We start from the raw sequence: 22635 nt of genomic DNA, 5'->3' as shown, positions 1-22635 counted from the left end.
GGATAAGAAGAAAATGGTTAAAGATGTGGAAGAATGTAGACAACCTGAATTTAGTACTGGTTTTAGTTGACTAATATCAATTAAATAGAATTATTTATTTTTAGTCAGTGTGTTCATATATTATACTTTTGATGTGAAGAATACCCTACTAGACGTCTTAAAGCCTCTTAGTTTGACTTAGTCTGAAATTTAATTTGTTGGTTTTGCTTTAAATTACATTCTCTTGACTATAGCCTGTGTTTGGGGATTGCAAGTTAGTAATTGCCCTTTGTTCTATTTCAGATCCCTGCATGTCACTGAGTCCACCATGCTTCACAGAAGAAGATAGATTTAGTCTGGAAGCTCTTCAAACAATACATAAACAAATGGATGATGACAAAGATGGTGGAATTGAAGTAGATGAAAGTGATGAAGTAGGTGGAAACACTTTTTCCCTGGTATTCTCTTAAAACAGAATGACCAAGTTTTTAGTCTTAAATTTTCCCATTATTCCTTGTATGACTCAACTCCTTCATCTTCATCATCTTTAGTTTTTCTCTTTACATTTTAATTTTACCCTTTGTATTTACATGGTTTTTCTTTTTTCTTTTTTTTCACGTCTATACAAGTCTTCTCAGGTTTATAAGAATTCCCAGTCTTGTGTACTTGGGTTTCTCAACATATATCCTATTCTGACTATATCAGTTATCTATTGCTGCTTTACAGACCACCACAAAATTTAGTGGCCTAAAACAACAACATTTTGTTATTTCTCCTGATCCTCTGCGTTGACTGGGCTTTGCTGAGCACTTTTTCTGTTCCTGTAGTTATGGCCCGAGGTCACTGTGGCAGTTGCATTCAGTTGCCAGCTCTGCTGGGCTGGAATATCTCAGATGACCTCTTTTCCATCAGAGTCTCTCTCCATCCAGTCTCTTATCATTCAGGAGTCTAGCTCAAGCTTCCTTACAGCATGGCATCCAGCTTCCAGGTGGCAGTGTTCCAAGAAAACAAGTTCCCATGTGAAAGTGCTTATCATGCCCCTGCTTGCCAATGCCTGTTAATATCAAATTGGCTTAAAGCAAGTTATTTGGCTGAGCTCAGAGTCTGTGTGGGAAAGGATTATACAAGGATATGAATACCAGGAGATGTGGTTTACTGGGGGTCACCAATGTCCTAATCTACAGTACTCACCATACAAATAAATAGTGCTTTATTTTTTATTTTTTTAAATGGCAAATCTTTTTTTTTTTTTTTTTTATAGCTACTTTATTTATTTATTTATTTATTTTTGGCTGTGTTGGGTCTTCAGTTCGTGCGAGGGCTTTCTCCAGTTGTGGCAAGTGGGGGCCACTCTTCATCGCGGTGCGGGGACCGCTCTTCATCGCGGTGCGCGGGCCTTTCACCATCGCGGCCCCTTCCCGTTGCGGGGCACAGGCTCCAGACGCGCAGGCTCAGTAGTTGTGGCTCACGGGCTCAGCTGCTCCGTGGCATGTGGGATCTTCCCAGACCAGGGCTCGAACCCGTGTCCCCTGCATTAGCAGGCAGATTCTCAACCACTGCGCCACCAGGGAAGCCCAGCGCTTTATTTCTTAAGCATTCTCATCTTACCCCTGTCTAGTGTCCCTTTTAGTGTTCTTCTTAGAGGTTGTTTTCTTTATTTGACTATGGTCTCATTCTAACCAAATTCCCTGGTCATTTTTTAGTTCTTTTCACCCTTTTTGTTGTATTCGTCACTGTTGAGATGCTTCTCTTTTAGTTTACGTAATACTAAATTACACTATTTTCTACATTATTATCTAATGTTGTATAACAGTGACATCCTCTCATCACATTTTTATCTAATTACATTGTTATGTAACAGAAACATTCTCTAAAGATCAATTTTTGACCTGCTGTGTAAAACATTACCTTGAGAATGCTCACCCATTTTTAGGTTACTCCTGATTCCTCCATCTCTAAGCCAGTCCAGATTCTGACCTACATATATTGCTTTCTGCCTGACATCTTTTGAGGGCTCTTTTGTTTTCAGCTTAGTTTATCTAAAGCAAAATCCCAGATCTTCTCTTTGAAATCCCTCACTGTTCAATGGCAATTGTGGACCTACTTCTCCTCAGTTTTTACTCTTTTATTTTATTTTTTTAAAGTTTATTTTATTTATTTTTAATTTTTGGCTGCGTTGGGTCTTTGTTGCTATGCGCGGGCTTTCTCTAGTTGTGGCGAGCGGGGACTACTCTTCATTGCAGCGTGCGGGCTTCTCATTGCGGTGGCTTCTGTTGCGGAGCACGGGCTCTAGGTGCGCGGGCTTCAGTAGTTGTGGCACATGGGCTCAGTAGTTGTGGCTCGCGGCTCATGAGCTCTAGAACGCGGGCTTAGTAGTTGTGGTGCATGGACTTCGTTGCTATGTGGCATGTGGTATCTTCCTGGACCAGGTCTTGAACCGTGTCACCTGTGTTGGCAGGTGGATTCTTAACCGCTGTGCCACTAAGGAAGTACCAGTTTTTTTTTTTTTTAAAGGAACTCCTTTATTTACTTATTTATTTATTTATTTTTGGCTGTGTTGGGTCTTCGTTTCTGTGCGAGGGCTTTCTCTAGTTGCGGCAAGTGGGGGCCACTCTTCATCACGGTGTGCGGGCCTCTCACTATCGCGGCCTTTCTTTTTTTTTTTTTTTTAAACTTACAAACAAGCACTTTTTTTTTTTTTAATTTTTATTATTTATTTATTTATTTATTTATTTATGGCTGTGCTGGGTCTTCGTTTCTGTGCGAGGGCTTTCTCTAGTTGCGGCAAGTGGGGGCCACTCTTCATCGCGGTGCATGGGCCTCTCACTATCGCGGCCTCTCTTCTTGCGGAGCACAGGCTCCAGACACGCAGGCTCAGCAATTGTGGCTCACGGGCCTAGTTGCTCCGCGGCATGTGGGATCTTCCCAGACCAGGGCTCGAACCCGTGTCCCCTGCATTGGCAGGCAGATTCTCAACCACTGCGCCACCAGGGAAGCCCATATCGTGGCCTTTCTTGTTGCGGAGCACAGGCTCCAGACGCGCAGGCTCAGTAGTTGTGGCTCATGGGCCTAGTTGCTCCGCGGCATGTGGGATCTTCCCAGACCAGGGCTCGAACCTGTGTCCCCTGCATCGCCAGGCAGACTCTCAACCACTGTGCCACCAGGGAAGCCCCCAGTACCAGTTTTTACTTTTTTAAATTAGGAGTTGGCAGACTTTTTCTGTAAAGGGCCAAATTATGTGTTGAAATATGTTCCCCCCCCAAAAAAAAATATTTTGAAGTCTTAACCTCCACTACCTCATAATGTGACCTTATTTGGAAATAAGTTTATTTCAGATGTAGTTATTTAAGAGGAGCGTATATTGGAGTAGCATGGGCTCTTAATCCAATATGACTGGTGTCCTTGTAAGAGAGGAGAACACCATGTGGACAGACAGACACAGGGGAGAAGATGATCATGTGACAGTGGATGCAGAGATTGGAGTTATGCAGCTACAAGTCAAGGAATGACAAGGATTGCTGGTGACACCAAAAGCCAAAAGAAAGGCATGAAACAGATTCTCCCTTAGAGCCTTTCAGAGAGCATGGCCCTGCTGACACTTTATTTAGATTTATAACCTCCAGACCCGTGAAAGAATAAATTTCTGTTATTTTAAGCCACTCAGTTTATGGTACTTTGTTACAGCAGCCATAGGAAACGAATATAGGCCAGCTAGTAAATAGTTTAGATTTGTGTGAGCCGTATGATCTCTGTTGGATCTACTTAACTCTCCCATTGTAGTGCCAAGCAGCCATAGACAGTATATGAACTAATGGTCATGGCTGTGTTCCAATAAAACTTTGTTTGCAAAGACAGGCATCAGTCTGTAGTGTGCCAACCCCTGCTATAAATAAAATTTTGTGTTCTTAGAATTTATTCCTTTTTCCTCCTTTTTCACTTACCTGTTTTAGTTATTTACTTATTCCATTTTAATCTAGGTATTTATTATCTTATGCCTAGATTATTACCTCTAAATTTTTCCTCTCATCATCATGCATATCACTTTGAGAGTGTCTTTCTCTAGCTAAGAAATTTAACAGTGATTTCTTAGTACTTATTAGATCAGATATTAACTCTTTAGTCTTTTTGTTTTTTTGCTATCTCTGCATCAGCTGATTCATGCTTACTGAGATAATCTCTTCTCATTGTGGTTAAATCATTTTAATTAGAGTTCAGTTCTATTAATACCAAAATCATGGCTTTCAGTTCAAAATAGTCAAATTTATTTCTTTCATTTTTAGAACTGCAGATGACAGGATAGTCCTATTTTACATTGTTTCCAACTTAAAAAGTATTCGAAATATGTAAATATATTCTGTTGGTCGTAAAGTAGAGTAAATGAAATGAAGTTGATGATTATTAGGAGTTTTACTTACAGGAATATAACAAGTTGCGGCGAGCAGGGGCTACTCTTTGTTGCAGCGCGGGGGCTTCTCATTGTGGTGGCTTCTCTTGTTGCGGAGCATGGGCTCTAGGCACACGGGCTTCAGTAGTTGTGGCTTGCGGGCTCTAGAGCTCAGGCTCAGTAGTTGTGGTGCACGGGTTTAGTTGCTCCGCCACATGTGGGACCTTCCTGGACCGGGGCTCGAACCCGTGTCTCCTGCATTGGCAGGCGGATATGGTTAACTTGAAGAGTTTAGCATTATAAAATGTTTGAAAAGATTGGTGTGCACTTTCACTTTTTAAAGCTGGAATAGTTTTAGGTAGCCACATTTCAGAAGTTACAAATTAACTTATTAAGATTGGTTAATTCTGAGCCTAGAATAAGGCTAGATTCTTTATATTAAAAATCTACATAATAAAATTACTTTTGTTATTAAATGATATATCAAGTTATAAATATTACTACTCTGGGGTATTTTCTGACACCAACCAGTTCTTCAGTTTTCCAACACCAACTGCATTTCCAACAATTCAATTCAATTCTGATGCTCTCTCCCTGATCCCACAAGTTAAAGGGTTCAGTCCCATAATACTGCCCTCACCTCAGATCCCAGTCACAAGTCTCTGGTTATGTTTTTGAATTTCTGACTGACTGGTGATAAATCTGGGGTTCCCATGGCTCCTTCCTCAAGTTTGAACATTTGCTGGGTATGTATCTGAAAAAAACAAAAAAACCCCACGAATTCAAAAAGATACGTGCACCCCAGTGTTCATAGCAGCATTGTTTACAATTGCCAAGATATGGAAGCAACCTAAGCATCCATCAACAGATGAGTGGGTAAAGAAGATGTGGTACATAAATACAGTGGAATACTACTCAGCCATAAAAAGAATGAAATTTTGCCATTTGCAGCAACATGGATAGTCTTGGAGGGGTGTTATGCCAAGTGAAATAAGCCAGACAGAGAAAGGAAAATACTGTTTGATAGCACTTATATGTGGAATCTAAAAAATAAACTAGTGAATAATACAAAAAAGAAGCAGACTCACAGATATAGAGAACAAACTAGTGGTTACCAGTGGGGAGAGGTAAGAGGGGAGGGGCAATGCAGGGGTAGGAGATTAAGAGGTACAAGCTATTATATATAAAATAAATAAGCTACAAGGATATACTGTACAACACAGGGAATATAGCCAGTATTTCATACTAACTATAAATAGAGTATAACCTTTATAAATTGCAAATCACCATATTGTATACCTGTAACTTATATAATATTGTACATCAACTGTACTTCAGTAAAAAAAAAAAAAAAAGAAAATTTGCTGGAATGGCTCACAGAACGCAGGAGAACACTTTACTTATGTTTACTGGTTTATTAAAAAGGATACAACTCTGGAACAGCCAAGTGCTGTATATGTATAGGACAAGGTATGGTAGAAGGCACATGGAGCTTCCATGCCCGCTCTGGCCATGCCGCCCTCCCAGCACCTCCCACACCTTGATATATTCACCAACCTGGGAAGCTCTCTGAATCTCTAAGTTCAAGAGTTTTTACAGAGCTCAGTTTTCCCAGAAGTCAGGTAGCTGGGACTGAAATTTCCAATTCTCTGATCACTTGGTCTTTCTGGTGATCAGCCCCATCCTGAGGCTATCTAGGGGCCCCACCCTTAGTCATCTCATTAGCATGAACTCAGGGGTGATTAAAGGAGGAAAGGACACTATCACTGAGGAAATTCCAATACTTTTAAGAGCTCTGTGCTAGGAACCAGGGATAAAGACCAAATATATTTCTTATTATATCACAATTTAAAAAATATTTAAATATGGAAAAAATAGCAAAAATTCATATTTTTTAATTATTAAAAATACCTTCAAGAGAAGGATCTGTTGCAATTGTGTATAATATATAGACAGAGAGGTATTAAGTAAGCTTATGCAGATATTTGACAGCCTACTTGAATGTATTTGATTGCATAATAATTCCTAGAACTGCAAGTTATTTTAATCTTTTTACCTAATCATCAGATAGTAAATGGTCAAATGTGTGAAGTAGTATCATTATCACTGTGCCAAACAAAGTAAGCACGCATGGCTGTATAATTTATACTTCAATGGAATTCTTATTGAGTCTTTTAAATTTCAGTGGAATTCCAAATATTTTGTAATAAAAAAATAATAACTTTATGTTAAAAAGTAAAACTTATGTTAAAAGAACTTATAATTCTATCAGTATAATAGGTGAACTTTAATGTTTAAAAACATTAGAAGATATCTTTCTCTCTATTTCTTTTAATATGAATATTTAAAAGCAAATATAGTATGCTTCTATATTTTATTAGTACCCAAAAGAATCTAGAAATCCATTGTACAATATGGTAGCTACTAGCAATATTTGTCTATTGAGCACTTAAAATTGAGGTGTATTATATGTGTAAAATGCACTTCAAATTTTGAAGATTTACATAAATATTGAAATATTGATTACATGTTGGAAATGATTATATTATGGGCATACTGGGTTACATGAAATATAATATAAAATTAATTTCACTTGTTTCTTTTTACTTTTTAATGTGGCTCCTAGGAAATTTTTAATCACATATGTAGATCACAATTTATTTATATTGGACAGGACTGATCTTAGAGACTATAGTGTGTTGCAGGCTTTAAGAGAATGGGTTTTTAATTCTGTAGTTCTTGGACCAGTTTGGTGCCTTCAGTTCATTATCGCTACATCTTGATTTGTATTTCTTGTTAAAGTGTCTCTTTTTTAAAGAAGTGAATATTAATACTGTTATAGGTCTCTAGTAGCCATCATTAGGAAACTTCATGAATTTAATAGGAAACCTTAGAAATTTAAAAATACTGAATTTCTTGTGATTTTTGAATGGAAATATTGCTTTTTAAAAAATTTAGCAAAATATTTAGCATTTGAAAATGCTGGATGGAAGCTTAATTTTTTTCTCTTTAGTACCTATTGTTTTTGGTCATATGAGAAAGTATTTACTTTTCTAGTTTATTCATTCATTTGATATTGAGCTAATATTTGAGGATCTATTCCATGCCAGATACTCAAATAGATCTCGAAATATATCAGGAACAAAACAGACACAAATCTCATATAAATCTTCAAGCCCTTAGGCTAACATTCTGATGGGGCTTGTGACTAAACAAAACAAAACTAAACAAGACTAAGCAAACAAGACTAAACAAAACAAGACTAAACAAAAAACTAAATAAGCAGGGGAAAGGGGATCAGGACAGGTAGATAATGGATGGCTGTAATTTTAAATAGGATGGTCACAGCAGGCCTCATTAAGAAGGTAACAAAGTGTGTACTGTTTGCAGTGCTTGGACAAGTAAGAGAATAAATATCTGGCAATTTTCCAGAGCTATTCTACAATTGAAATTGGAGGACTAGGGGTGTTTCAGATTAGGAACAGGATATGCAGCTTTTGCTCTCTAGGTCATTGTCTTCTGACGCAAGATCTAGAAGATTAGATGTCAGTGTATGCTGAATTTGTGACCTGCTTAGATTGAGTTGTTGATTACAGGTAAGTTTGCCTGTTCTGTCAATATTGAAGATATTTTGGACAGTGTAGGTACTTGATTAGCAAATAATTTAAATGAGAGTATTGAATGGTTTTGTGGCCCTGAGCACAGCAGTAGGAGGCAGTGAGAATTGACATTGTTATTGCCTACTTCGTGACTGGAAGTTTTATTATAGTTCCTAGTGTGTATGAACTTTGTTTTCTGTTTTTATTTTTCCCCCTTTTTCTTTTATATTTTAAAAGGTTTCTTCCTCTTTTTCTACTTTTTCTTCCTTTTTATCCATTCTTCCCGTTCATTTATGTGATTCCAAATAGTTTTAGAGTGTTTGTTATCAGTTGGTTTTGTATACATATGTATATAAAACCAACTTTAATGCCAACTTATGTGAAAAATCTGGTTGTACCTGGTATTTGTTTTTGTTATATTAGCTATTCTGCCTGAAAAACACCTTTGTCATCATTTCTCTGTACACTTCTCAGAAAACTTAGTTTTAACCACACAGATGAATCTGTCTGAAACAAGGAGAGTCACTTAAGAAAATAGGCAAAAGTAGGGTTAGAAAAAAATAGTAGAAAATACATTTTAAAAAAGGATCACTGAGTTTTGAATTACATGGAGTATTGTTTCTAAAGGAATAACTGTGTCTATTCTTTACTGAAGTTTTCTAAGTTAAAATTTCAACTTAGGTATTAGTTATCTATTATTGGGTAACAAATTCTTCCCAACTTAGTGGTTTACTAAGCCACTCACGGTTTTATCATCTCACGGTTTCCGTGGGTTCGAAATCCAGGAGCAGCTTAGCTGGCTCTTCTGGCTCTGGGCCTCTCACTAGCTGCGGTTAAGATGTCAGCTGGTATTGCAGTCATCTCAAGGCCTGATTTGGGGAAGATCCACTTCAAGGCCTACTCATGTGGCCGTTGGCTCCACAGGTCCTCACTGGTTGCTGGTTGCAGATGTCAGTCTTCTGCCACATGCCCCTGGCCTAGGGCAGTGGTCTTCCCTGAGTGAGAGGGGCTGAAGGGAGCGGGGGGAGCATGGGGGGAGGGAGAGAGAGAGAGAGAGGGAAAGGACAACATGGAAGTCAAAGTCTTTTTGTAACCTCATCTTGGGAGTGATGTTTCATCACTTTTTGCCGTATTCTGTTTGTTGGAAGTGAGTTGCTAGGTCCAGCTGATACTCAAGGGGAGGCAGTTACACAGGAGCACAAATAAGAGAATGTGGGGATCATTATGAGCCATTTTAGAGGCTGCTTACCGTGGTTTGTTTTTGTACTCTGCTAGAGAGATTTGATGGGAAATTCTCAAGCCATGGAATTATAAAGTATAAAAGCAGTAAAGTTACATAACTTCCTTCAAAAGGCTTTGCTTTGGAAGTGACCCACAATAAGACTTTTCATGTTTATCTTTGTATTAGGATATGTCTAACATTTTAAAGCATGTTAAATTTGATTAAAATTATCTGCTGAGTAGTACTTTACATGCACAAATGTACCGGTACAACTTATTTGACTGAAGGATCACTTGGCGTTCACCTGAAATGACAGGCAGGGCGAAGGTAAGGTGAAGAGAGTAGGTGCTAAAGAATTCTTGCTGTTAAATTATAATTATTGAGGTATTTTCCTGTATACTGAAATTTTCATAGTTTCATAGTTCAATTAGTTAAAAACTTGATGCCATAAAAACAGGCTTTAATTCTTTTTGGAAAATAATAGCAATAGCATACAACTAGAATAGCAGAGAATGTTAATAGTTATTCCATAAAAAAAAGGGTTAGATGGCCCAAACTGGGAAATGATGAATTAATTTAGTTTTGTTACTGGAGGACTTCTCAAACTCGTATTTATGGATTTATATACTAAGATAACAGAAAACATTTATTTAGCATTTACCGTTTGTTCCACACTGTAAGCACTTTGCATACACTATGGAATGGACTACTCATAGCAACCCTGTGAACTAAGAATATACCGTAATTATCTATTTGCAGATAAGGAATAGGCTTAGAGAGATGAGGCAAATGCCCGGGGTCACCAGCTTACAAATGATAGAACAGACTGAACCCATGTTCTTGATTTCTAGTCTGTGTTGCTTTTCTGTGTTAATATGTATCATTAATCTCCATCATTATGCCCTCCCTGATACAATTTATAAATAAATAGCTGTATATAAGTTGTATGTGTATATAAATATTTTTACTATATATACATTCTTTTATACCAGTGTTACGTCTTTTTTAAATGTTCATGAAAATATAAATTAAAAATGAGATAAAATTAAATATAAATGGAAGTTCTGATGTTTTCTCCCTCTAAAGTGGATTAGATTGTACATCCCTATGGGGTCTGGGCAACTGAATTTGGAGACCATTGATGTAATGAATTGTAAAGCAAGGTCTGTTATCAGACACATAGGCTTCATTCCATTTTTATAAGAACAGGCAACCGTGAGAATTTTTCAAAAAAGCAATTTCCAGAAACACTGATAATGTTAATATTCTTCTCTAATTTCCACATTCATTGTATACAGGTCTCTACTATACAGCACATCAATTACTGATATTCTTATGATGACCACTCTGCCTTTCATGATTGAAATTAGCTCTGATACTGTGATATCTAGAAGAAATGATATTGTAAGAATGGAGGAAAGGTCACACTCATTTATACTAATTTAGAAAAAAAGGTAGGGAATGACTGAGGCAGAAAATTTAGATATCATTTTGATGAGAAAAGAAATGATTAAAATCTACACTTTATTTCCTTTGTTTGAAACATACCTTTTTCTGTACATTTGCCTATGATTTTTTATTTTAGCTGCAAATTCTAAATTAAAAAATTTAATTTTAAAATTTAATTTTTATTTGGAATGTGTCTAATTATTGATCTGTAGAGCTCATAAAAGAAGTAATGATTTTGAACACCTTTAAATAGGAGTCTGTGCAAGAAACATCCTTCTCGGGCTTCCCTGGTGGCGCAGTGGTTAAGAATCCGCCTGCCAATGTACAGGGGACACGGGTTCCAGCCCTGGTCCAGGAAGATCCTACATGCCGCGGAGCAACTAAGCCCGTGCGCCACAACTACTGAGCCTGCGCTCTAGAGCCCATGAGCCACAACTACTGAAACCCACGTGCCTAGAGCCCGTACTCTGCAACAAGAGAAGCCACTGCAATGAGAAACATGCGCACGAAGAGTAGCCCCTGCTCGCCGCAGCTAGAGAAAGCCTGCGTGCAGCAACGGAGACCCAACGCAGCCAAAAATAAATAAAAATTAAAAAAAAAAAGAAAAGAAACATCCTTCTCTTACCTAGGAGGAAGTCATCTCCTGGGGTTTGCGTACAGTATTTTGATACTCTACAGCACATCAAAACCTGTTAAGTACCTAATATCTGTTTGTCACTTTGCTTATTACCTCTTCTCTGTTTGCATGTTCTTAACTATGGCTGGAGCTATTCAAAATAATGTGGAGGCTGTAGGCATGTTTTGGAAGTAAGGCAGAAATAAGGTTGGGGCAGTCTTCCATTCAATACTTTTTTTGCATTTAGCCTACAGAATGAGGAAAGAAAGGCAGTGAACCCATAAGACAGAGTGGATTACTGCAGCCAAATCTTTGGGCCTTAAGGGAGAGAAGTGGATGAAAAAGAAGTTGGTATAGTTTTTGTAGTTTTGAAAGATTGCTCTAAGGAATAAATCAAAGTGTGCTTCTGGGACAAGCAGCAACTTGTTAGAATTGCAAATTTTCAGGCCCCCCCCCAGCCCTACTGAATCAGAAACTTGGGGGTGGGGCCCAGAAATCTGTTTTAACAAGTCCTTCCATGATTCTGATGCCTGCTTTGTACTTTAATAAATTTTAACAGCTGTTTTTGCACTATACTTTTGTAACAGTTTTTATAATCTCAGGCATTATATTTGGCTACTGTGATGGTCTTGCAAAAGACATTTTTTCCTGCCCCTGTACTTTGCGATTTCACGTTGGCCAAGTTCCACCTTAAAGAGGTCATGGACTTGCAGTTACTATAAAGCAGGGCTATATGTATATTTTTCTGGGTAGGAGATTCTTTGCTTTTGTTAAAGTAAGATGGTTCTGTAGCCTAGAATGGTTAAGAACCACTGTATAAATTAATGGGATGGATATTAAGAAAATATCTCATTTTATAGTTATATAAACATAACTAGACTATTTCTTAAGTTCTAAATTTTCTATCCTGCCTCAGCATTTATTTACTTGAGTACCTGGGCTCTTATGTCTTCCCTTGACAATTATAGTACCTATTTACTAGACTTCCTCCTCTATCTCTTTCTTTTCCAATTCATTTACCAGCTGCTGTTGTTATCTTTCTCTTTATAGGTATTTGATAAGAACTAATTCTCCTAGAGTATTTCAATTCATATACCCCCGTCTCTTTCAAAGCAACCACCGTAGAAACCAGAAGACTTTCTCTTTTCTTACCATCCAGACTGTCTCACCTCTACCTCTTCAATCTCTTCTTGATGATTCCTTAGTCACGGGTCATTCGAGAGCACCGTTGGTGCTATATAGTTCAGTTATATATAGATTAAATATTAGGCTTTTGTTGTAGGAACTTAAATACCACAACAGTTTCTGTAGAAAGATGTGTTTCAAATGGCAAATAAATGCTCTTAAATGCAACTGGCTTAACTAGGAATGAATAGTCTATGGTATGAGTTCTGTCTATAAAGAGCCAAAAACTTCTGAATTATTTTATGGCCATGAAACATTCAACCCAGGACCTTTTGCTTCTTTCTGGGAATTACCACAACCCCTGCTTCAACTGGTACATATTTTAGCCCCTTCCTCCAAATTATATCTGCTTTTCTTAGTCGTACCAAATAATAATCATTAAAAAAATACCATTTCCCATTCCTGTTCCATTAATTTTTAATTTACCTTACAAAGAGTTTCGTATTAAATACCGTTCCAGGCTGGAAGGAGGCAGCGGCGTGGGAGTGTGCGTCGGGACCTGCGTGTGTACTCCGTCAGCTCCAGCCGGGTTGCACTGCCAGTCCTGCTCTTTCCTCCCCCTCCTTTCCTGGGCGTTTTTAGGATCACAGCATAGCATTGCATTTATGTAATTCTTTTTTTTTTTTTTTGAGAGTTTAGCACGCTTCACGTATTGTTTCATATTGTAAAAGGTCTCTGAGTTAGGGTGGGTACAGAACCTATTTATTCCCATTTCACAAGTGAATTAAGTAAAATTGTACCTTTACTATAACATTAACTCCATCTGCCTTATATTGTTATTATAGATAGGATGACCATATAATTCATCATCCAAACTGGAATACTTTTGAGAGTGAAAGAGGGTGCTATTAGTAATTATACCAGGACAACAGGTGTAAATGAGGAGTAACCCTGGCAAATGGGGCTGTATAATTACCTTGCTATGTGTCTTATCACAGTCTGCTTTCTATTGTACTGCTTATCTTTATCTTTGTTTTGCTCCTTTACTAAGTTGTTATTAAATTGATCTAAGTTTATGCCAAGGTTTGTTCTGTTAGTAAAGCTTGGTTGGATCTATTTCAGTTTAGTTTACCGTCTTAGTCTTTTTACATGGTATAGTTTGTTTTCTAGTAACATGACAGAGATTCGGGCATTTTTCTATTCCTTTTTCTTAGAGTTAAGTGATTTTTTCCTGTCTCTCTTTTCTTTAGAAATACTATAACTTAACAATATTTTCTTTATTAACTTAAAATAATACTCATTGACCCTTTCATTGATTTTTACAATTACTTTTTTTTTAGTAGTAAGTTTTCTGGCTTTCCCTAATTTTCATGTCTGAAGAATTTAGTCTGACTTTTCCTATGGACCTATTCAGTGTTCAGCCTGCTAGGCAGAAGGGAGCAGAAGAAAGAAGTGGATTGGTTGTGTCAAGGTGGCCTTCCTTTAGGGGACAGTTGTGGGTCTGTTGGGCAGCTTACCTCAGTAGTGCTGACCAAGTGATTTCTGATTGACTGGTTTAAGGTTCCATTCTTGGGAGAGGCAAAAACTGTAATTAAATTAAGTATTGTCTTGGTTTGGTGATGTGGGGCTTACCGTAAGTGACTCCATTATGGGCCTGTTGTCCTGTTTTTAACAGTTCCCCCCTTTTGATCATGACTGTCAGCCTCTGAGAGGTATGATCAAAATTTAAGGCATTAGTGGCACTGCCAGCTACTGCTCTGAAGTTCTTGCAGTTTTTACTGATCCTCTGTGTGGTATTCACAGGTCATGACTTCAGGTTCACGTTTTTTAAGTTGGTCTTTCTCTTCATTCCTTTCTGATATTACAGGCTTAGGGAGATCATTTGTTTGGTGGTTAGGGGCTGCAAACATGCACTTAAAGCTTTTGAGAGAATACAGCATACCAGGGAGACTATTGTGGTTATTATAAGCAGGAAAATTCTTAATATCTGGAGTGCATTTTGGAGCCATGGTCCCCAAGACCAAAACCACTCAAATTCAAATAAGTCAAAGAAAGACCCTGTTGAAGGAGTCACTTTCTTAAGCCAAGTGGCTTGTTCAGTGATCTTACATAACTGAGTTTCAGCTTCCTCAGAAGTGTTAATCCAGGTGCAGCAGGTGGTGTTGGCCACAGCACAGGCACCTTCTTGCTCAGCTAAAAGATAATCAAGGGCTATCCCATTACCAAGAACAACTTTGGCCAGAGAGTTGAGGATTTTTCTTGGACAGCTATTGCTTTTGCAGCAGATTCTGTAATATCTTCAAGAATTAAGGAGAGGTTCCTGATCATAACCTCATTTCTACTCACTCCTAACCAGGGAAGTAGGGACCTGCCAAAGGAAGCAAATCCTGAATCATGAATGCCTCCTGTTAGGTCCCTTCTAACTTGTTGATATAAATTCAGGGGAGTTGACCAATGAGGTGTCTCACTTTGTGGACAGTTAGGAATGCAGTTAGATCACTTAAGAGGCATTGCTCAGTTGTGTGCCAGCCATCTAGTCATAAATAGGTCCAAGGAGAATGATAACCACCATAGACAAAGATAAATCCTGTCAGGGCACAAACTGCTCCTGCTAAGCTGGTACTGTTAATGGGTTCATTCACAGGGATGGTTGGATTTGCCTCTTCCAAGCCATGGGTCAGTTAGGTTTTCAGTGCATTTGGGAAGTAAATCTCCTAGCCTGAAATTAAAAAAAAAAAAAAAAAAAAAGTTCTAAATTCCTTGCAAAGATGGGTGCTGCTGGTGAGATCTTTTCGTGATTGGGGGCAGATCCAATTTAGATATAATCATAAGAATGTGGGGTACAAATGTACCATGATTTATGTAGGCATTTGTGTCTAGTTGGGAAAGTACAGTTATAATTGGAGAAAGGTTAAAACAAGGGAATGGATGTTCTGGCTATAAAAGTTGGGACTCTGTAAGTGACTTCCAATGGGGTTTGATTGTAGTTCATTTGTTCGTTTGTTCTTCCCTCCCTCCCTTCCTTCCTTTTTTATAGTTTATGGTGACATTGGGAATAAAAGAAAAATTGGTCACAGGGAGGACTAGGGGGTCTCTAGCATCATGGATAAATTGGAGTATTTGATAAGAAATCTAGCAGTTTGAAAGGTTACCTCTCTCAGCAGTGGCTTGGGAGTTACAGATGAGGCATTGTCTTCCCAGGCCAATGCCAGAGTAAAGGAAAGAAAGAGAAGAAAGCGTTTCATGTTTAGCTAAAGCATGAGGTCTTGACCCAGCATCTTGGGTGGAAGCAGTCTACTTCGATGTTGGCTACTTCTCTTGCTAGTCAGTTTGATTTGGAGGTTTCTAGTGTTTGTACAGGACCAGATGTCAGGTGGAGCCTTCTTCAGCTGTGAAATGTGTACCCAAGTCTTAATGCCTTCTAGTTTCATAGTAGTGTCAGTGGTCAGAAGCACTTGGTAAGATCCATTCCAGTGGGGGCTCAAGGGTTGATGACATTTCCAGAATACCCGATCACCAGGCTTCAGACTGTGACCAACAGGATCCTTTGAATTGGGATCTGGGAAAGCTTTTTTAACCTGTTGATAATAGGCTTTAGCATAAGACATTAAAGACTTACAGTAGGTAGTCATATAAACATGTGATAACAAGGGATCAAGAAGTTGTATACCAGCTCATGTGGAGTGAGTTTGTTTCCTAAAAGGAGTACTGCAAACAGTCAGCAAGACCAAGAGGCAGTACCTTAGGCCAAGGGAGGCCAGTAGTTTCAGCAAGTTTTGCAATGTTTTTGTTAAGGCTTGTATGATTTGCCCAGTGAAGTGGGTTCCGTAATTACTGGAGGTTGTGGAAGGTATACCCAAATGGGAGACACGTTTTCTAACAGTTTCTTTGCCACTGTGAGGGCATTAGCCGTGTGGCAAAGGAAGGCTTCAACCCAGCCAGAAAACATACATAAAGTAACAAGAACATATTGATAACTCATTCGAGGTGCAATTGAATGAAGTCCAGTTGCAGGTGCTCAAAGGGTCCAGAGGGATGAGGTTTGAAGCCTCTGGAAACAAAAATAGTTTTCCCAGGATGCAGACCTGACAGGGTCAGACCTTTGTGGTAAACTGTTTTCATAGTTTTACAGAATTGTCCTCACTCATGTTTATTCATAATTTGAGTCATCTTAATTGCACCGTGGTGGGTAAAGGAATGTAAAAACTGAAAGATGGGGTTTGTCAGGGAGCCGGAAGAACCAAGCGGCCATCTTGGGTTTCCATAGCCCCAACTAGTCATTTAATTTGCAACCATTATTTGCCCATTGTGGTTTCTCTGATTCAGGAGCAGATTGTTGTCATGTTGCAACGACATCAGGATGGCAAAAGTATGGCAGCAAGGGGTCAGCTTTTGCAGAAGCAGAATGGACTTTATCCACATGTGCTGCAGTCTATAGATTCCGTTGCTGCTGTCTGTGCAGGAAAGTCAGCCAGGGCATTTCCCTGATAGCCAGGTTCAGTCCTTTTGGTGTGAGCCTCAGTTCTGATACAGTTTCAGAGAGTAAGAGAATGGTAGTAAGAAGGTCATTTACGTGTTGTCCTTTTTTAAAAAAAATTAATTAATTTATTTATTTTTGGCTGAGTTGGGTCTTCGCTGCTGCGCGCGGGCTTTTTCTAGTTGCCGTGAGCGGGGGTTACTCTTCGTTGTGGTGCGCGGGCTTCTCATTGCGGTGGCTTCTCTTGTTGCGGAGCATGGGCTTTAGGCGCACAGGCTTCAGTAGTTGTGGCACGTGGGGTCAGTAGTTGTGGCTCACGGGCTCTAGAGCGCAGGCTCAGTAGTTGTGGCGCAGGGGCTTAGTTGCTCCGTGGCATGTGGGATCTTCCCAGACCAGGGCTCGAACCCGTGTCCCCTGCATTCGCAGGCAGATTCTTAACCACTGCGCCACCAGGGAAGTCCACGTGTTGTCCATTTTTGATTGGAGTCTCAGTGGAGGTAAGAAAGCCCCTTTATTTCCATGACATCCCCAAATCATAGATGACCCCAAAAGCACATCAGCTGTCAGTATAAATATTAACAATTTGTCCTTCTGATAATTGGCATTCTCTGGTAAGGGCATGGAGCTCTGCTTGTTGGGCTGATTTAGCTTGTGGGAGGTTTCCCCTCTCAAGTAGCTCATGTCGAGTAGTAACAGCAGAGCCAGCTGGGAAATTCCCATTTTCATTTTTACAGTATGACCTGTCAACGAACAAAATTAGATGAGGATTAGTCAAAGGAGCATCTCATAAATTGGTGTCACGAGATGGGATGTTATTATCTCACAGTCATGGGATTCACTCTGATCAGGCAGGGTGGTAATGAAGCAGAATTAAGAACATTGCAACATTTAAGAAACACATTAGGTGATGAAAGCAGAAGGCTCTCATAAGAGGTTAGACTGCTTGCAGAGAAATGCTTAGTCAATTCAGAATTAAGAAGACTTTGGACAGCATGTGGAGTTTGTAAGTAAATATCATTTCCTAGGCTTCTGAGGCTTCTACTAACTTTGCAGCTGCAGCTGTAGCCTGTAGCCTTAAGGCAGTTGGGATAGGCATAAACAGCTGAATCGAGTTCTATGCTATAATAGGCAATAGGCTTGTGTTTATTGCTGTGGTCTCCCATGAGCATTCCCAGGGCTTGGTTATCTTGTTCCTGCACAAATAAGGTGAAAGGCTTTGAATAGTTTGATAGCTGTAGGGCAGGTAGCTCTTGCAGCCCTTGTTTAAGTCTTAGGAAGGCCTGCTCTTGTTATCTTCCCAAAGAAGGGGTTCAGGGGCTGAATTTTTAGTAAGTTCATAGAGTGGGGAAGCTAATAGAGAAGAATAGGAACCCATAGTCCACAATAGCCAGGCAGACCTTGGAATCCACGAAGCTGTCGCTTAGCTGTGGGCCTAGGAAATTCTTGGATTAATTTAATTCTTTTTGGAGATAGCTAGATTCCTTTAGTGCTTAGATTATGACCTAGGTGATGAACAGTGTCTAAAGATAATTGTAATTTTTCCTCAGAGACTTTCTGTTTTCAGCTAACTGTTGCAGCAAATTAATGGAATCCTTTATGGATGCCTCTTTGGTGACTGAACATAAAAAGAGGTCATCTACATACTGCAGAAGGGTTGATTTCCTGGTGAACTGGAGGGTACTTAAACTTTGGTGGAGCACTTGGGAGAAATGAGAAGGGACCTTAGTGAATCCTTGAGGTATGACTGTCCAGGTATATTGTTGATTGTTCCAAGTGAAGGCATATAGTTATTGACTGTTAGAGTGGAGTCTGCAGGGGTGCTGAAGAAGGGTGAACATAGGTCTGCAACAGTCAACCATTTTGAGTCAGGTGGAACTTGTGACAAAAAGGTGTTTGAGTTTGGAACAACTGGGAAATGGGGAATAGCTTTCTTATTAGTAGCTGTCAAGTCGTGGGCTTATAACCATCCCTGCCTGTTAGTTTTACAGACTGGCAAGATCTGTGTGTTACAGGGGCTGGTTCAGGGAATGATTAGCTCTGGAGTGATTGGGTCTTCTATTATTGGTGTGAGGCCTTGTATGGCCTTGGGTTTTAATGGATATTGAGGCAATTTGGAAAGAGGTTTAGATATATGTGTATCTGAATTTTTTTATAGGTTCTACACTTTTATTCTTCTAGTGTCAGTATTAGAGGTAGCCCACAGATTTTTTTGTTAACCTTGATTAACTTAGGGCTTTTTTGCTGGAATTCTTTCTCTTCTGTATCAAGGACAGATAGTAAGGAACGTAAAAGATCAGGTTCAGATTGGTCAGGAAATTCTAAGGTGAGATCTCTGTTGGAGGCAAAATGTATTAGCCCTTTTAATTTAGAAAGGGAGTTTTTACTGAATAGATTAATTGGAGCTGTATCACATAACAAAAAAGGAATGTTTTTCAGGGAAAGGTCCCAGAGGCATCTGTACTGATTGAGATAGTAACTCTCTTTGGGTTTTATTAGATACACCCACTGTAGAAACTTCTTTTTCACTCTGAGTTATTTGTTGTTCTATGAGACTAGGGTTTAAAGTAGAGAGTGTAGCTCCAGTATCTTCCAGAATTTGGCAAGGTTTTCCATCTATTTTAATTTTAGTTTTTCCTCAGCTGTCTGCAGGAATTACTGGTAGCAGTTTACTGGAGAATTCCAGAGTCTTGTCAGTTCTAGGAAGGGTCCATATGGGGGCCTTCCTTCTGGAGTACGCATGGGGGCATTGAAGCTGGTGATGAAGAATTTGCATAAAACCTTTGAGGACAATCTTTTTTTCTGGTGTACCAGTTGGTTACAAATGAAACACTGATTCCTGGGCCTGCATTTTGATGATGAACCCCTAGGAGGGTACGGTGGGGGAGGCCCAGGTATTGTTTCTGGTTTCTGGCCTTGGAACTGTTGTAGCTGTAAGGCTCATAGCTTGGCGGACTTTTGTTTACAGTCTTATCCCAAAGCTCTTTTCAAGTGCTCAGCTGTGGTCATGAGTTCAGTCAGATCAGACCTGTGGCTTCCCATCCTATTTTCTGCCTTTTTATTAATCCACTAATCTCAGGAGATAATCCATTTACAAATAGGGCAGCTAGAGCAGGTTAGGTGACATCATTTTTTGTATGGAACCTAGAATGCTGTAGGAAGAGAGGTTCCAGATGGGCTTTAAGTCTGCCACAGATTCATCTTTCTTTTGTAGATGACCAATCAGTGCAGGCAGGGAAGACTAGGAATAGCTTTGAAAAGATCGGTTGCTATTTTGTGAGCTTTTTCTGTTCCATAAGGGAGAAGACCAAGTTGAAGATTGAGGATCTCAAATGTCACGCTTGGGGTTATGCCACGCTCCTTCTTGCGTGCATTTTTGGACTTCACCAAGTCCTATCAGCATGTGCACAAGCTGCCAAAGATCTGGCAGCACAAGGTCATAGACCCCATAAGAACTCTAAATTCTTCAGAAAACTTTTGGGGATTCCCCCCTGGGTTTGGAAAATTCTTTAACAATGGCCCTTAATATGGTCTTTGACCGAGGAGTGAAAGATACCTGAAGAGGATTGCCTGCAGTCTCGGGTGGTCTTATTTTAAATGGTAACCGTTTAATAGTCTCCTCAGAGTGGAAAGGCAATTCAGATAGAGAATTAGAATGTGAGTACTCAGGAAAAGGAGACCAGAGGGCAGCAGTAGGAGTCATGTCAGTGTTATTGCCTTTTGTTTTAGGTACCTCTTGTGTATTTAATTTTTCATTAGCCTTTTGCAACAAATCTTTCAGTGAAGCTGTTTTGGAATCTTTAAGCCTTTTGAAGCCTTTTGCATACCAATTAAAATAGGTATCCTATCTCTATTGTTTGACTTGGGAACCCTTGCTTTCAAGTGTACTTCTTACATGAATGGTCTTGTCTAATTGGAACGTTCCCCATAATGGCCGCTGTAATTCTGGGTTGTCTGCAGCTTCTGGGACCACAGTTCTTAGAAATAAAATGATCAGGTGTGCTGGAAGGTGGCACACTCAACTCTTTGGAACTTAAGGATCCTGTTTCTCTAGCTAAGCTCTGGGTCTCATGGAGTCAAATTAATACCTAGGAGGGATGCGCTATTGGGTTGGGGGTTGTGTGGTATTTTAGATACACCTCCTTGCATGGAAATTTGCTTGAGGTTGGCTAGTGACCCAATCTAACCTGTTCTGTGACCAACTTAAAATTTTAACACAGGAGTCTAGACTTAAGTGGTGAGTGCTCGAACAGCTTTTAAGTGCTCCACTCATGACCACCAATTTTGTGGCTTTGGCTTCTGAGATTGCCATTAGCATCAGCCTTTACCTCGTGTTCACATGAACAGAGACCAACAGTAACCTGGCCAAGAGAAGGCCTTGTGGGCACCACCAGCAATTTTCATTGTGGAACTGGGGAAAGGACTGAAACAGCAGACCCCAACAAATGGAGACTGTGGACTGAGAGTCCAGTCAAATGGGGAACTATGGACTGAACCACCTGCAGTTCCCAATGTTGAATCTGAGGACTGAACCAAGGGCTAGGGGTTTAGGTTCCAAGTGGAACCGTCTGCTAGCTCAAGCTGACCTTCCCTGAACTGGAAAGCCAATTAGATCAGGAGTTTGATGCAAAGAGAGCAGAGCTTAGAACTGAGAGGAACTTACCCACAGCTCTCGGAAACAGCAAGAAAGAGAACTCATAGGGTTCACAGGTACTAGTGCCTGTGTTTCTCGTTGTACCCAAAGCCATCAGAAGTTTCCTTTGGATCCCACTGCTGCCACCAATACTGTTAAAAAACAAAATTCAGGAAGTTACCTGGGGGTCCAGGGGTTAGGACTGGGTGCTTTCGCTCAGGGGCCTGGGTTTGATCCTTGGTCGGGGAACAGAGATCCTGCAGGCTGCTCAGTGTGGCCAAAAAACACAAAACAAAACAAAAACAAAATTCAACTGAGTAAATTTAAAAGATCTTATTGGCTTTATTCAACGATTCATGACTCGAGCAGCATCCCATCTAGCAAATAGAAAGGAGCTCCGAGGAGCTGTACAAAATGAAAGGCTTTCCTAGGCAGAAGGGAGTGGAACAAGGAAGTTATGCTAGCAACAAGCAGATTGGTTGTGCTGTGGCAAGGTCACCTTCCTTTAGGGGATGGCTGGGATCTATCAGGCAGATTATCTCACTAGTGCTGACCAGGTCATTCCTGATTTACTGGTTTAAGATTCCATTTCTGGGAGACGCCAAAACTGTAATTAAGTATTAAGTCTTGGTTTGGCGATGTGGAGCTTAGCAAAAGTGACTCCATTTGGGGCCTGTTGTCTTATTTTTATCACAGTTCAGGTTTTCCTACTCCTGCACTGTTTCCCTCAGCGGTTTCTGCTCCTAAGTCTCTCTTCCGGTAAAGGTAAGCTGAGACTCCTGGTATTCGCTTGTCAGCTGTCCAGGCTTAGGGGCAGCGATTTGTTGTGTCTTCCCCACTCTTATAGATCTAAGAAGAGTATTTATTTTTTAGTCTGTTCAGCTTTTTATAGTGCTTTTTTGTTAGGATGGAGTGGCAACTTCCAAACTCCTTACATGTGTAACTGGAAACTAGAAGTCTCCCATAAAATTTTTGTCTTTGGGCCTCTTTACTTTCTTTCACTTTCTAGGAAGCTTTATTCAGGCACATAGCTTTAATTATCTGTGTATGTTCAGTTCTGACTTTTGTCCTGAATTCCATTCTCACATTTTGTCTGTTAGGATCTTCAACTCAGTGTCCTAAATTCTAACAAAATACATTGCTTTCTTTCTTGG

The 22635-nt window shown here is 39.7% G+C and overlaps 1 protein-coding gene across 2 annotated transcripts in view; it reads left to right on the top strand.

Annotated features, from left to right (window-relative positions):
* Positions 1-22635, top strand: part of STIM2 (stromal interaction molecule 2) — a 162440-nt gene that overhangs the window by 58502 nt on the left and 81303 nt on the right. For both annotated transcript variants that reach the window (XM_036853686.1, XM_036853687.1), the window contains exon 2: positions 283-413. In XM_036853686.1, the coding sequence (XP_036709581.1) occupies positions 283-413 (131 nt within the window). The remainder of the gene's footprint in view (positions 1-282; positions 414-22635) is intronic.

This window comes from Balaenoptera musculus, chromosome 5, assembly GCF_009873245.2.
Source record: "Balaenoptera musculus isolate JJ_BM4_2016_0621 chromosome 5, mBalMus1.pri.v3, whole genome shotgun sequence".
Classification (NCBI taxonomy): Eukaryota; Metazoa; Chordata; class Mammalia; order Artiodactyla; family Balaenopteridae; genus Balaenoptera; species Balaenoptera musculus.
Note: the sequence above shows the minus strand (reverse complement) of the source record. Positions and strands in the feature narration are given on the sequence as shown.